General features: G+C 39.2%; 2 protein-coding genes across 4 annotated transcripts in view; one reads left to right on the top strand and one right to left on the bottom strand.

The window, feature by feature from the left end:
* LOC145438089 (uncharacterized) overlaps nt 1-16,961 on the top strand; it is a 93,860-nt gene that overhangs the window by 380 nt on the left and 76,519 nt on the right. The gene's annotated exons all lie outside the window — the stretch shown is intronic.
* The window catches only part of LOC145438045 (mutS protein homolog 5-like), a 28,781-nt gene continuing 12,694 nt past the window's right edge, over nt 875-16,961 (bottom strand). For 2 of the 3 annotated variants that reach the window (XM_080315411.1, XM_080315412.1), the window contains 12 exons: nt 16,798-16,870; nt 15,006-15,097; nt 14,343-14,435; nt 14,233-14,278; nt 13,549-13,687; nt 10,084-10,186; nt 9,660-9,773; nt 7,466-7,615; nt 7,220-7,389; nt 5,774-5,963; nt 4,191-4,371; nt 875-1,098 (listed from right to left, as the gene is read on the bottom strand). In XM_080315411.1, coding sequence (XP_080171537.1) covers nt 977-1,098; nt 4,191-4,371; nt 5,774-5,963; nt 7,220-7,389; nt 7,466-7,615; nt 9,660-9,773; nt 10,084-10,186; nt 13,549-13,687; nt 14,233-14,278; nt 14,343-14,435; nt 15,006-15,097; nt 16,798-16,870 — 1,473 coding nt within the window. In that variant the 3' untranslated portion in view covers nt 875-976. Of the gene's footprint in view, nt 1,099-4,190; nt 4,372-5,773; nt 5,964-7,219; nt 7,390-7,465; nt 7,616-9,659; nt 9,774-10,083; nt 10,187-13,548; nt 13,688-14,232; nt 14,279-14,342; nt 14,436-15,005; nt 15,098-16,797; nt 16,871-16,961 lie in introns of those variants that run through there. The other variant, XM_080315413.1, reaches the window with a different exon arrangement.

The following is a 16,961-nucleotide window of genomic DNA, read 5'->3' as shown; positions in this document are numbered from 1 at the left end:
GGTTGTGGTTTGCGTGCGGCCTACTTATGCTTTCGCGCAGGACAGCCGCTTACAGGGAACATTGGTTATGACTGATTTTAATCGAATTCTATTGTCGCACTGATTCTGAAAATCGAAGTATTGATAATGTCACAGCACCAGAATCCTTCGAAACCACCGAGGAATGTGAAATTTGGCTTTGAAGATCATCGCTCTATCAAATATGCCGGACCTGAAGAGTGGAACAGTATCTCGCCGGCTGTCCGATAGTCGCCGAGCATGTCCACATTCAAGTCGAAATACAAGCAATTTTTGCTGAATGAATACTAATGTGTGTGCAGTGTGCATGCCTCCTCTTTACATCGCCTAGGCCCAGGTGGGTGTCTGATCTTAAGACTACTCCTAGTCGTTTCGGCATCTTCCGATCATTCATTGTATTGCAGTCTTGTGATGTTTTGAAGTGATGAAATTTTATGAATATAATTGAGAAACATTAACCAGGTGTGGCACAAATCAATCTGCCTTTGTGACTGTTGACTGAAAATCCGATTCAATGCGCTATCGAATTCGCAAACCGATGATATATTATGAACGTTGTAGTTGCGACGGATAATAGTAGCAGATACATGCCATACCTGCTGTAGCTGTTAAGCATTTTCCATCCAAACCTACCCAATAATGTGGATACGTATATAGTGGCTTCTTACGTGGCATGCTTGCGAAGAGTGCTAACGTCAAAACAGACAAGTCGCCAACTGAATCAGCTACCATTTTGGGTTGAAACGTTGTAAATCTAACTCTTAGTTCCTCACCAACGATGAGCCTCCCCACATGTCACTGTGTAAAACAAATTTCTTTTCAAGTTCGAGATCGAATCAAAATCAAACATAAGCACTATCAGTTAAAACAAATGAATGTATTGACGTGCTTGTGTCAAATGACAAACATCAATGCAACAAAGAGACACGAGAAGCATCAATCTTAAATCACGCGACCACTAATTCCGTCTTTTCGGGGGCGGAATAGCTTCCTCGCATTCATCGGACAATGTGCGGTCGTCGGAAGAGAGATCGCTGCGCGTTGTCGACAAACCTGTCAGGTTATGTCTCTTCCGCTCGCCTGAAGATAAGCCACAACGCGTCAAAACCGAGATAACGTAACGAGACCAGTGCTTCGCAGATCGTATCAGTGTGTTGCCGAATGTCTTGGGGCAAAGTTATCAATGAGATGATTGTTGATATCGCGAATACAGCAGACGATTGACGCAGATGGGTCGGAGTGATGAAATGTGTGACTGCTTACTGATATGTGCTAGATATCTCGCGCGAAGCACACTGGAAATTGGAATGCATTCGCTGCAATAGACTAGTGGTTCCTAACCTTACCTTTCCCTTACTGCAGTCTGACTCACGCAAAATTTAAACATAGGTAGTCGAAGTTGTCATTGTCGGTAGGCTACTCAAGTAGAAGTAGCGGATTCTAAGATATGTCAACACTACTTCAAGTGTCAAAATGAAGATCAGAAAAGTAGATTTGGTTAAGATGTCGCATACTTTGAATAGTCGCTCCACGATGTTCATTTTAGAAATTACAGTATTTAGTTGCCGTCACACAGCAGCTATTTCGCCCATTTGATTGAGACACCATCCGTCCTCCTTTATACAGGGTTGTCCTTCTTATTCAGAAATCGAAAATGTCCTTATTTTGGAAATTCAACTGTCAACTGAAAATCGACATAAATGACGCGGATACAGACGTCCGAGCAGGTCCTTCGGGAGTCGAGTAAAAGTGATGACTAGGACCATTTTTATATGACCTTAAAAAATCAATTATATGACTTTATTTTGTGGAAAATATGACTTTATATGACTTTATGTGAAAATAGTGTATTTTACATGTAACCAACGTCACTCATGGAACTGACGAGTAACACATACACAACATAACAGTAATACGCATCCATTTTTATTTTAAACCACTGTTGTAGTACAGTTTCATGTTGTGTGGAATGTTGGAGTCCTTAAAGTGACAATTTGGACGTAAAAATGACTTTAGTAAAGAAAATGAGCGCTCCACAGACGCTGATGTGGGTTGACACTTCTGCAGTTTTGCATACAGCGCTGGTGAAATGTCTTGTTTTTGTAGCTCCATAATTTGTTTCACATCGTTTTCGTCCACTCACTTCTTAATGTAATTTTGAGCTCAAGCGGATCTTTTCTGAAATCAAGGGCGTTTAGATCAGCATTAGCCTCTCTGATGGTGTACGTACAACTTTCCATTTCCAGTATCAAGTTTGAAATATTGTTGTAGTGGAGGCATATTTCGGTGATGGATTCTTCAATTATTTATTATCGTGGTGCCCACCGTAAATACTATTTTATTCAAATCCAAATGCATTTATATGTAAGTAGACCAAAATAGAGCTTTGTAGCCTGCCTACCCACTGACTGAACTTCAAATGACGTCCTACTCTAGTGCACAGAAGTAAAACAGATTGTGTAGCAATCTAATGGAAAAGTCGATATAATAGCAACACAACCCAATGTGTGACCTCATAATGCAATGCGTGACCTCATAGGTCTGTGAATGTAATGTTATGTAGGCTAACCTGACAGCTTGCCTTCGTTCAATCAGAAATTGCCTTACTTTCTTGGTGCTTAATTGCTTCACCGATTAAATTGGCACTTTTTATTTAAAGTATACAACAATATGACTTTATAACTCAAATATGACCTAACCAGGAAGATATGACTTTATATGACTTTATAACTTTCTTAATATACCCCATAGGGCCATGGTTTTCGCGTTAAAATTGATTTCACGACTTACTGATGCATGGAAAAAAATATGACTTTAATGACTTTAAATGGCCCTAGTGATGACCTTTTTGTTTAGTCAACACAACGAGATTTCCGGTCTATACTAAAATTAGCTGTTTTCAATTTCGGAAAACCGACTTTTATGATCTAATAATATGGTATGGTAACCCTACCTTTATAGCTTTGACAGCCAAGCGATGGTACTGTACACGTACAGTATTTTCTGTAGTCCCTATTCCGATATTACAAATATTGAAATTTGTAAAAATTGTCCACTTTTCCGGATCTCATAATAAGGTAACCCCACCATTTGATATCACAATTTTACTCATAAATGCAGGGTTGTAATGACTCGAGTCATTTTCTCAAAATACGGAAATGTCTCGACTTGACTCGAACCAAGTCATATGACTCGAGACTCAGACGACCAAGACCGACATTTCATTGTAATTTAGAAGAACAGGTAAAGTAACCACCCTATTGGGATTTCGTCTATTGGTACTGGTACTTAAGAATGCGACCAGCAACTGTTAAAAGTGAGGAAAATTAGTATTTTATAAATGCGAAACATTCGATATCATATTAAACAGAGTTGAACAGCTTCTTGGAGGTACAGAACTTCAATATACAATTGAATAGTATATTCATATTGAAATGAAACCGAATGTTTGCGAAACGTCGAATACGAGAGCGTTCAATGTACTATTTTTAGATGATACACGAACTCTTTTTGTTGACACAGCCTTGGCTGGTGTATTTTGATAAAAGTCGACTCCAAGGCACACAAATGAAAGTGTGAGCGACCCTTTCCGAATACGAGAAATCTGTCGTCTAGATAATTTTTCGCACGGGCGGGATTATCCAACAAGTGGTTGCCAATTGCAGAATTTATGGCCCTTGATAGTTCCGCATCAATCTTGAGCGGATGAGTTAAGGGTGAGCTTTTCACCGAGCGTCTTCTAATGAATCTAGGGACATGCTGATTTAAGCGTTCCCGCAAGCGCTTTGACGTTCTTCCCACGTAGCCACAATCACATGGACACTTAATTCGTAAACTACATTGTTTTGTTGAAGTGCGGACTTTAACAGCAAACTCTCAAGCTTTAAATGCTCCATCTATTCGAGTGAGCATTTAATAAATCAGCAGAGCTGATCAAAACTTGAAAGTACTATATCGACATCAAAAATTACCTGAACTATATATAATGTGCTCTGAAATTAAAGTTGGAAGTGTGAAAAAGGCTGCAGCCGTTTTCCTCACGAATTATCATGACTTTTGCCAGAAATTTCGCATAGGGTTAGGAACTGATGACGCAAGACTGACATTGATGGCAAGACTTGGGAAAATCTTTTAGTTGCAGCGCCCCTTTAAGAACCACACACAGTGTATACCTTTGCGGTCTTTCATGATTCTTTGGATCTCGAATTCTTTAAAGTGCCGCACGCTGGCTTCGTCATCCAAATCCAACGACGAAAACCTCTCAGTGAGCGCCTCACATTTTTTCATATGAGACACCGTTGACTGACTGTCGTATCTTCGTACTGGCGCGTTACGTCGCAGTAACTCCGTCATCTATGACAACGAATGTTAAAGTAAAACGCTAGTCCCAAGGCAAGTATAAACTATATCAGGAAACAGATAACATAGGTTAAAAAGGTCATAGTAAGTAGCTTGAGACAGCAATTTAAATGCTTCTCTTCAATGATTGATCGGAACAAACTTGTGAATTTTCAAGACGCTCATCCATAGCTAGTATGGTCAATTGGTCATATTGCTATAAATAGCTGCACTTTTGAGAGTTAATTGTGATATAGATGCCATGATGCTAACTGCCTATCAATTTCTATTGATAAAAATCAACGCAGATCTACCCGAAAAGTACTTTTCTCTTTGATACACCAAAGGTTATATGCATTATAAAGTTGATAAGTTGTAGTTGGTAAACAAAACCGTGTAATTGGTGTAAATAAAGATAAAAATCAGAAGTTGATTTAATAAAAGAATTTACACAATATATCTGTGATGATGACCTGTGCTGATTAATCAATAAAATACTTTGTACTTGATAATCTGAATTGTACATGTCAAGAAAGCATGTACTTTTGGCTTTAGATACTGTATATATGATACAAGCAGATCACAGACAATAGATGCAACCTACTTCAACCACCCACAAACTAAACGAGAAACGCTTCCCAGCTTCCCTACTATGCAACTGAGCTAAACTGTGTGTAAGACATAAATATCGGCACTCAATTTCAATCTTAATACCTGTAATTCGCCTCAATCTGGATGACACAATGTTAAAAATCAAACACTGGAGGGAGGATCTACGCCTGCATGTAGGACTACATTGTATGCTTGTGCCAAAGTGGCGGAGCACAACTTCACAAAGACCGCTTTTACTCTGGTACACTAATCCTTTAAATTACCGACAATATATCACAGTATATCCTCGATACCGACACTGCTAATTTATGGAAAAGAGCTATAAACACCAAAAAAGGCTACAGGGTGAAAGAAATTGCCACATAAATGCTGGTCAAGACAATGTCAATGAAATACACCAAAGGTTGAGGGTCAGATCAATATTCCAAAGTATATTGAAATCTCTCATGCTCAAAACCACTAACTCAGTGGTTCTCAAACTTTTTTAGACACGCTCCCCCTTTATGATAGCGAAGAATTTCGCGCCGCCCTTATCGTGATATCACAAAATATCGACGAGAGCAATCAAAATACTAGCAATCCCAACGGATAGTTTGATGGCATTGAAGGTTATGGCTGTACGGCAGAGAATTCTCAAATATGACGTTCGTATAATATACAGAGCAACAACCGTGAACTGGAGGTAAATCGCACGAAGCGTGAAAAATTTTTCAGTTAACTGCGGCTTTGCGCCCCCTTCAGATGCTTCCACGCCCCCCGTTTCAGAATCACTGCACTAACTGCACACTATCTGATCCAATCACACCTCTCTTCCCCTGATGACGATTTCTCTGGGAATACCGACTTTCTGAGCGAGATGTGCCGCAAAACTGAACTCAGCCACTCCCTCTTTGAGCTCATACAGATACGCGAGGTCGCCATTCTCATCGCACAATGTCTCCAACTTCAAATACTTCACCAGCGGTGACTTTGCGAGAAGTTTTCTTCTGACTAGACTGTCATAAAGATGTAGGCTACAAGGTAACAGGGCTCAAATTTGAATAGATTTTGTTATTTCACACTATAGGAACAGAACATTCAAAAATATAGACAGCATAGAATGTGGAATAGAGCATGATCAATACAACATATCAGGTAATTTTTTTATTTCATCCATGGTATGAAACTAGCTGCATGTAATACAAAATTAAAAATAAATGTACAAGATAAAGATTAATAACCACAGAAATGGCGTTAGTAGACAGACAGGAACTAGCTAACTGCAATTTTGAAAACAGAGGTTCTTAAACGGGTTCAAACGAACCAGTTTGGCTGAGCCAGTTGGTTGTGACAGGGAATTAGGTGCGAACAGTAATCAAATTGTGACTGTCGCGGGTGGTACTTGTGTGAAAGTGTAGGCAGGGCAGGTTGGGTTACAAATCGAAACGCAGATTTATCTCGTACAATTTTTAACTCATTTGCAATTCAGCAATTCGTATCACGCTGTTGTGTCTCGACCCAATGACACGATGGTTCCTTTTCGTAATTTTATGAATTAGTCATGCAGTAGATTTTTGTTTCTGGTCCCTAAACAGCTGCAGATTAGTGTAACGGTTCACCACGTTACTAAGGTTAAGAACCACACTGTTTAGAAAGAAGAAATTTACGTATATCTGGTGGCAGAGCAATATAAATTATTATTTGCATTCATCCGAGCAGATTTGTACAAACTGCCAGTCTAGTTAGTTGTCGGTCAACAAACTACTGTTTTTTTGAGTAGCTGCAGTCGCTCATTAAAAAAACAAACAACTAGAAATCACCTCTTGTCGTTTGGTGTGAATCGTAATACCGGTGTTCAGTCGTGCGATGTTCTTGCAGCCATTGCTAATTCAGAGTCCTCACTACTAACAGTGGTGTAGTCACAGGTGGGTTTAGGGGGTCGAAACCTCTCCCATTTAAAACGTGAACTGATTTTTGTGGAAAACAGATCCGCTTCGGATAATAGAAAAATTAATGAGTCGCTTTGTAATTGAATCTAGATAGTTATGTTTTAGTTGGTTGGAAAGGCGGTGTTTTGAAGTATGTTAGTTCTACTTCTAGTCCTGCACATTTTGAAAATCAAGTAGTTTGTGAAAGACTGCATCCGGAATATTATTTCATATTGCGAGTGAGAATGGATTGGAATGTTACCACTCCACGAACTGTGACACAGATTACGCTACACTTTGCCCTACCAAACGTTAGTCCGGGAACATGTAAGAGCAAACCTTACCAGTGAAAGTGTGTCGAGCATACAATGAACGGCGCTTTCGTTCCCATATCAATCCACCTGCCGAGGCACCCGACAAGAAGCGACACGCCGTCCGACGTGGCGGTGCCCTTACCGAATTCGTCAATCAGAACTAACGACCTATCGTCAGCGCCATCCAGACTGGAAGACATCTGATCAAATGATGAATTTTTTGGAATAAGCTGCGAGGGAGTTTCAATATCGAGTTAGGGTGATTAAAACCAGTACCTGGCTGAGATCGACAGCGAACGTAGACAGCCCTGTTGAAATAGACTCCATTGTCTTGATTCGCGTGTACATTTTGTTGACGAGACCAATGGTGGCTTCCACCGCCGGCACAAAACTTCCAATATGCGTCATAAAGACTATTAGGCCGATCTAAACCAGAAAAGGGGAAAAGTCACTACCAGGGTTGTAATGACTCGATTTTCTTGTGACTCCACTTGACTTGAGTTATTTTTTCAAATGTCTAAAACAGAGGTCTCAAACTCAAATGTGCTCGCGGGCCAATTTCCTAGTTTTTGATGGCGCCAAGGGCCGCAGCACCAATAATAGGGGAATTCAATGTATTTTCAAGTAGGCCTTAATTGACGGGACCTTGCAGAAGCACATTCCACACGCAGCGTGAAAATGTGATTTACTATTGTGAATTCACGCCTGGCTGTACTTGTTGCTGTACTTGGCATAGTTTGTCAAAATAATTAGTTGTAGACCCCATGCGTCAGTACAAATGCATCAGGACATCGTAAAAGCTGTTGCGTTATAATTTTGCAGCTAGTGGACATTTGACGCGCCACAATTATAGGTAGAATTTAGGAATTTTACAAAGATTGATCTGATACAGCCTAATCCGGGTTTCGGGCATAGGCCTACTCCTGATGGGCTACATTGATCACGATATTACCAAAGTCAAATATAATCAGCGTTAGATTTACCTTCGAAATGGAACAGATCAATAACAACTTGAACATAATGAATACTGTGCCGTAGCAGTAGCAATGCGCAATTGCCGAAAAATCCGTTGGTGTTATAGCTGTGAAGCATAGGCTACGACTACTTAATACTCGCCACATTTAATTGGCGATAATAACATATAAAAGATACCCAAGAAGACACAGGATGTATACATCAAACGGACAACATAATGCCAATGGCGGTTGCCATACCGACCTGCGTCGATATCTAAATAAGCTACGCAACGCAAGCTACGAACTTTTGATATTTTACTGTTTCTCATACCAGTTTGATAGTTTGTTGAGTCCGTCGTTGTACCAAGTCACGGCATTCTGAGTCACAAAGTCCTTTTCTGATTGTAACATTTGACGCGACGAGTATGAGTAATTCTACAGAAGGTCGACGCCAAGTCCAAATCACAATTTTCAGTCACGAATCATCAACGGGTCATGTTTTATCATCATGAACAAGTAATGTCACGTAATTGTTGATCTTCCACTGCGTGGTAACTTTTGAAAGTGATGTAATAATGAATTTTGATGAGTAGTTTCAGAGCGAATTTCAAGTTTTCAAATTAAAAAAGAGATTGGTCGGTAAATATTGTCGAATACTTCGAAATCCAAAATGCCGTCGCAGGCCGCACAAAATGGCCGTGGGCCGCGTGTTTGAGACCTCTGGTCTAAAATGACTCTAGACTAGGACGGCCAAGACATGCATTTCATTGTAACTTCAAAGAATAGTAAAGTCATTATTGGTATTTTGTCTATCAGTCCTGATACTTGAAAAATATGGCCAGAAACAGTTATGGCCTGATGAAAATGATGATATTTGAATGCAAGCTATTCTATATCACTCGAGCAGAGTTGAAAAAAGTGGGTTGAACCGGATTGAACTCAAAACTGAATAGTGAACAAGAACACTGTGACTCGGACTTGAATCTCTATTCACTGACTTGGAACTTGACTCGGTGGTGAATTGAAAATGACCCGACTTAACTCATTTCAAAACTATTAAAGTGAGATTGACTCGGAATCTTATGACTTGGTTACAACCCTGGTCACTACCTTCAAGTCACAAGTAATAAAGTGTCACAGGGTATTTTGACTCGATCAAGTCAACTCCTGTCAAATTTTCGGACTACAGGGCAAGATTATAGTAATTGCGTTTTGCAAGATGCTTGAAGCAGATCGAGTTGCTATTTATTTGAATATTGAGTTAATTATATATACCTGCACAATTGTACATACCTAGAACTGCTAAACTAAGGAACTAGCTGTATAGCCTCAGTCCACAACTATCATGGGGGACAGAATACGAAATTGAGGCAAACTTGGAAACTTTTGACTGACCATCTAACATGATACTTATTATGAACTCAGCGTTTGACAATCTTCCGAGCGGGAGTCTAATTTTCATCATTATTATTAGGACTTATAAATATATTAACATGATGAGAATTTTCCCAAACCTGTTTCAGATAAATACTTTTGCCGCTGGCGTTCGGTCCCGTAATAACATTGACCACACTATCCTTCTTGTTGAGTGTGATGTCATTTGGAACAAACTGTTCAACTGTGCGTTCCTACAAAACAGATTAAAAGTTATTATATCCATGCACTTGTACATGCACTTGTACATTGTACTGTACAGTTTAAAACAAGAAAACTAAAAATACCTACCGATCACACGAGAAACACAAGCATCTGTCAGAGTCATAATAAGTTTTCATTCAACACAGCTGTCATATGACAATCAGTGCAAATCAATCATCCCTTCAAATTTAATAATTCTCTTTTTACTTATTAAGGCTGATTCAAAGCATTCGCGATTTACCTTTCAGTTCAACCTACTATTAATTGAGCCTGGTTCTCAAATTATCAAGCTACGGGTACCTGCAGTGGGTGCCGGCCGCCTTTGACAGAGATGGAGTTTTCCGATGTTATCGTAGGCCTGACGTAGCCTAAATCACTAGCAACACTGGCAAAGGATAACAAGCTGCAATAGAAGCATAAAAACATAATGAACCTGATATCAAAATGGGTATAGCGATCTAAGTAGCTTCAAACTATGTACAAAAATGATCAATAGTGCCATTTCCGTTTGCATACCGTGACAAACTTTGAGGTGTAGAAGATTAAAAATGAAACGTTAAAAAAATAATGTCACACGATACATTCACGATTAGCAATTACCAATTTTTGGTAACAAAACTTATAGAATTATGTCAATTATGTTATAGAATTGCTGTAATCTATCAGTACACAGTTTGAGCATGATATAATCTCTCACACATTAGAAAAAATAAATTGTTTACAAGCAGTAAGACTGAATCATACTCGCTACTGTTAGTGCATTCAAGTGAACATCTTGAACACTCCACTCGTGCGAAGCAAAATAGTACCAATTATACTTCAAATTTACAGAATCAGAGATATCCTAGACGTTGAGAAAATTTGGGATGACCTCGTTAACTGTCTCAATGAAAGTTCAGTGGATATTTCCACTATTTAAAAATGAAACTTACAATATTTCTGATGTGATTTTTGTAGCAATTGTAATTTGACTGAATGCTAGAAAACAGCACTCGGAAATGAAGTCACTGAGAGGGCAAACAGAAAATAACTCTATGGCAGGGGTCTCCAACTCAAAACGGGTCGTGGGTCACCTTTCAAAATCCGTAGAGGCCGCGGGCCGCATGACTTCAATACCGAAATAAAAAAAAGTCATCGCAGTTTAATAACCACGTTTTGATAACTTTACGTCAGTGCAAGGTTGTGCTCTCTAGCACGGGCGATGAGCATGGTTTCCGCAAAAGAAATAAAAACTTATTGAAGAAATACAAATACAACAAAAAATGATGATCATCACTTTCATTCTATTTTGAACTACGAGCTGCGCATGATACCTGGCAGCTCTCTTCGGAAACTAAAGCAGATATGGCCAACCGTTTTGATATTCACGTCCGCATTTCGATTAGTAGCCTATAAGGCCGCATTCCGGTGCATAGTCCTAATGAACTAACCGGAGGCAAAACACCCACGTCAAACTGTCCATGTCTATTGCCGATAAACTCCGGAATAATCTATTTACTCATATGGGCTTAGTATGCGAAGCTAAATCGTGAATAATCATGTTATGAACATAATATATAACCACAAGGATCCGTTCTATTGTCGCGCGAAGATGAGGATTGCAACTGATGCGTGTCGTTCGACATCCTCATATCTGTTCATGACATGGCATTTCGTCTTATCGCATTGTGCATTGTGTGTGACTCGTTCAGAAGAAAAATATAACTCAACGATTAATAAAAAAATATATTTTCATGTTTTTGAGTGAATTTAGTCTTTAATATTAGTATAGGTTCGCATATGACTATCAAATATTTATCCTTTCTCGGCTAATGTGATAAGATTCGCCGGTAGTGTTGATGCAGGGGGTATCTTCGAAAATTTAGCGAAATTTATTAATGATGTGCTGCATCTTTTGCTGGGCCAATTGTTTATTGGAACCCTTTGTTGCATGCTGTTAGTTCTTGACATCCCATCTGGATTGTCGGTATAGTGGAAAGATATTGCATTCCCCCAAACGTAGGCCTACCAGAAACAAATTTACTTCATAATGAGGGGAACACGATTGCGAATTGGTGTTTCTTTATGGGGCGCATCATTTTCCTCTGCTTGACCCATTTGCACTGGGGGGCGCAGATTACAAAGGACACTACTATATTAAAATCAAATGTCAGCTCGCATTGAACCGCGCGTAGCGAGAAGAAAATTTTAGCAATAATTCAAACCTCTCATTAAACCTTTTAATGGGCGGGGGGTCACTGGTGACCCAAGTTCAAGTTTATCTCTCAATTTCTCCAATTATATATGTCATAACGGGCTGCTTTTGGTTTTTATGGAAAGCCACCTATCTTCTAATTTATATGATACCTAATTTCAAGGTATAAGGCATGACAATTTTCTAGTACCGACAATCATACATGAGGAGTTCGGTCAAAAATGCGCATGCCGAAAAAAGTGGTTATTTTCAGATATTTTCCGAGTGGGAAATATAGTCATATATTCTGCCAGAACATCAGAAGTCAACTTGTACGGTATTCTGCGTAATTTGTCACCGTTTCGAACATCAGGGGAGTTTTCTGAGAGGGTTTATTAATTATGGTCATGCTTAAGTGATTTTCAAGAACATAGTTAAGTTCAAGTCCAAGTTCGTGAGGGAATATGAGTCATAAACTGGTTTACTATACCTGGAAATGGTTGGATATGACAAGAGAAAGTATACCACGTTGTTTCATGCCATAAACTGGGCGGTAGAGGTTCGATTCGATATTGATCTTGAACTTGACCATTATGACCGCTTACTGACCACGCCCATATGTAAATTTTTCATGTATTTTTGATTTCTCGATATCTGGCGAGCCGCGCGGTTTACGGCTACGATTGACGGCTTGTTCGAAACCAGGCAACGGTGGCTACGCACTGAGGCATGATTTTTGACTCTCTGACGCTATCCTGATGGTCAGTCTTGAAAAATGAGAGAGAGAAAGAGATTTTTCAGAAACAGAGTTTGTTCATTTAGTCTTATAAAAAACCCTAAGCATGTCAGGGGGAGTCGATCGAGGCCGGAAACGGTAGAAGGCTATACTCCGCCCACTTCTAAACAGAAATAGGTCCAATTCAAGTCTTGGCGAGGCCACGATATGAATTTGAAAAGTGCTGGTCAGTTCTGCAAAAATTGACCCCCCATTAAAAGGGTTAAATAGGGAGTGAATTCGTAAATCCAATTTGTGTATTGACGACCGGCAACACTTCCCAATGGAAATAAGTGTCAATGGCCGCATACTTATCCTTCTGCTGCTTCAGATTGGCCACCCCTGGACTAAAGAATCGATATTGGGGTTAGCTGAACACGGTACTTCCTGGAAAACTATCTGCACGTAAAGCTTGGTCTTTCGGGTTGCCGGAAGTCGTTTTCCACCCGTCTCGGTCTTAGCAGTGGTGGGCCATTGCACGTAAAGGCAATATGCCCTGTCCATTCATATCAGCAAATAATCCCTGCATGGGATGATATAACTATTGCCGAAGCCTTTATCAGCTAGTGGGAATAGTGATATTGGGCACAGGCGAACAGCTTACTTTGAACAACAACAATAAGTTTTAACCGAAATCAATTTCAGCATTATAAAATGCTTTACTAAACGTTCTTCCGAATCAGGTCGCGGGCCGCAAAATATGACCTCGCGGGCCGCGTGTTTGTGACCCCTGCTCTACGGTGATCGTCATTTGTTTACACGAAAAGGATGACACCAGGTTTAAGTTACATATATAAAGGAGAATAGTCAAGTCTACCAGTCCAATTCCGCGATATACTGACACGCCTCGAGTAGAGCAGGTACGAACTGCAGGATTGTGTTTTGAAGCTGATGGGAAATGATGATTTCGCGATCCAAAATGTCTTCAAACATGTCACCAGGATTTTCATCAAGCTCTGCGTAGCCAACGAATTACAGTGATGCTATGCACGATCCAATGTGGAATCAAATTATGCACTAGTAAAACAATAAAATGGTACTGTGACAACTGGCATTTGGGGAAGCACTGATTTTCAAGCATTTTTATGACTGTGCTTTGACACTTTGAGCAAAATTTCCATGTACTTTGCCCTGAAAAATTTGAGGCCTAGGAATCTAAATCAGTGCGTACTCTCAGAATAGGTAATGAAAAACTCAAAGAACTTCACGTCTAGTGGTTGGAAAATCCTCAAATTTGTTTTGCATGATTTTGTAGAAACCTCATCAATTTCATGGGGTAGACAGTAGGCCAATAATTAAAAAAAAAAAATATTGTTATAATGAACTCAAAATTTTCAAACTTCTATATCTTCACATCTACTTGTTGCAATTCAAATTTGGTGTGCGACGTATTTTAGCCAACCTAACAATGTGATTAAATAGTCGCAAAAATTTGAATCGAATCACATAATGTATCGAAGGGGGTCTACATATGTAACGAGCTGCTTTCTAGTTCACTTGCCTGCTGTCCTGGCCGTTTTGTAGTATTTTATTCCGTCTGATGTTAACTAAATCAATAATAATAACCACTGCGATGACACAATTCCATCATACACGAAAAGAGAATTTTACCATGTACTGCAATCCAGGAATATCTTCATCCGGATCAAACTTCTGTTGATCTTGCAAAGACAGCAAGTAACCGATCCTTGGCATATACATGATCTGAACCAGAGTATAGGAAAACAATGGGATCAGCTAGAATCAGGACTGGACTAGAATGTATTTAGATTGATAAACACACACACAATACAGAAAAGTCAAAGTGACAAGCGGATGGAGAGACTATCTTGGTCAGCCACAGCTGGAGTAAAAGTAGAAGAAGGGTCTCGAAAAGCAATGCTTCCCATGGTGGGTTTGAAGTATTTTTATCATCATCATATATTAGGCTGTAAGGTCTGGCTTAATAAATGAGGATAGGATTATTAGCGAAAAATAGAAATTAGAAACTCGAAATTTTGCAACTGGCGATCTTATCAAAGCAATATTCTTCCAAAGTGGTTTGGTAAATTTACTTGGTAAAGAAATTATTCACAAGTCAGGCTTTAGCAGTGTACATGTGTAGAAGTCACAAACTATTAATTGAGAAGTTGGTGATTATATCTAAGCAATTCTCTTCCGAAATAACAGCTACATCAAATTTCCCACCACGAAAATTCAGTTTATAATCCAAAAACCAACATCGTGCATAATAAGTGAAATAACATGAAATATAGTTCGAGTAATTCGGCAAACCTGACATCCAGTTATATATTCTTTGTATGTTTCACACTCCTCCAACGCCACTTCATGCAACAATGATAGCAATCCATTGCAGATATCCTTTTCTGGAATGAGTAAGTGCATATAAAGCGAGTTTGTAGCTGAAGAATGTAAAGATTTAGAAAAGTCCATGAAAGGTAGAAATCTACTGCACCAAAACATGAAACTTATTTCCCAATGAGTCCCAGACGACTAAGAAGTAAGATGCCTGATCATCACCCTTTTACATTCATGTGTAAAGACTGCTTACATCAAGGGGTCGGTAATCTGTTTGGCTTGAAGGTAGGTGGGCCAGATATATGTTGACCAATATGGAAAACTGTCAATCTTGTGTCGAATTTATATCCGAGGTATGCTACTTTACATGCTTAAGCCACCGTTTGACATGGAATTTACTATTTTGAAATTCTGATAGTAGGCTACATAAACAGATTCCATGGGTTGGTTGATGTCGCTCAGATTATTTTGTAAGATTGTAGGTGATAGCAGGAATCCAGGGGTCAACAACTTTGTTGTTCTGCGGACCGATATCAAAATACAGCACAAGTTTTTCAGAGAGACCAGTCTTTAAATATATCAATATTCAACATTGATATGTTATTAGCCTGCAGCTCATACAAAATAAGGACATTATTCAATGTGAGCCTTAGAATTGTTCGTACGCAGCAGCACGATTTCACCTAAAAACTATAGAACTGGATGTCACACAAAACATAAAATTTGTTTCGCAGTTTCATTTTTGTTGCTGTTGTCACAGTAGATTAAAACTTGCATTGGTAGGAATACAAAGGTCTTTGATGCTTTTACAGCAAGGCTACATATTCCATCAAGACTTTTATTCAAAATGTTGTTAGAGTAGTTTTTTACTAAATGTATCTTTCAAGTTACCATGGAATTGAAAAGGAACGGTATTCTATCCTGAAAATGGCGTGATAGGTAGGGCTGAGCAAAATCGAGTACCTGAGTGATTCGATTCTGAATCACGTATTACGCTTCGAGTCAAGTCGAGTATCACTGATGATGACGTAATAACAGTATGTAAGATGTCAAGGTTCAAATACGTACCTTTTATGCCACCACAAAGAAAATAATGCCTGCTATTCATCACATTACTTATACTTTGGTGTTATTTCGAATCAACCGATTTCATTTCACTTTGTGACAATGTCGTGGGAGGTTCATGAATTCGGAAATGCGTTATTTCCAGAAACGTTCGTAGCTTTGTACTGTATTTTGTATGCTGCGATACGGATAATCAAGGTTTCAAGGCTTCAACAGTGGAAAATAGTATCGAAACCTAAATTCTTGTCGATAAATAACTTTCAGTGGCGTGGCGCGTATAATTTCAGTAATCGAAAAGATCGTCATTTGCTACTCGACTAGAATCATTGTGCTCAGCCCTAGCGATAGGACATGCAAAACACGCGATAACAGACACAGACCGATAACATAATTTCATGTGTGATTGATAACAAAATTTCATGCAGGTAAGGAGGTTAAATGTATGACTTCAAGACGTATCCAGTGGAACAAGTGTACGACCAGAACAAAAATTGTGTCGCTCGTTGGATTGTGTGAAAACTCGGACAGATGCTCGCGGCCCTGAGGTTGCCGACTCTTGATCAACGTTCGATAAAGCTATCTGCCAACACATGCGTTGAGTTGGGTATAAGAACGAATTGATTTATGACATCTCAAACGATGGACTGTATTGCGTTTTGTAAGAAGTATTCTCCGTGACATTTCCCACTTGAATAGAACTCACTTTTGTCAAGTTCCGAGTCAATTCCAGCCTTTACTACAAACGTATTCTGCATTATACTGTGTTCTTTATCCATCTGAAGAAGTATAAAACCATCAGATTTGCCTGATTTTAAACCAAATAACAAAAGAAGGCTTTCCAATCAAGTATTTTTGTGTCACAATAAA

The sequence above is a fragment of the Botryllus schlosseri genome, chromosome 4 (assembly GCF_051294905.1).
Source record: "Botryllus schlosseri isolate E-star chromosome 4, Bs_hap1, whole genome shotgun sequence".
NCBI lineage: Eukaryota > Metazoa > Chordata > Ascidiacea > Stolidobranchia > Styelidae > Botryllus > Botryllus schlosseri.
The sequence above is the reverse complement of the archived record's forward strand: the minus strand, read 5'-3'. Positions and strand labels throughout refer to the sequence as shown.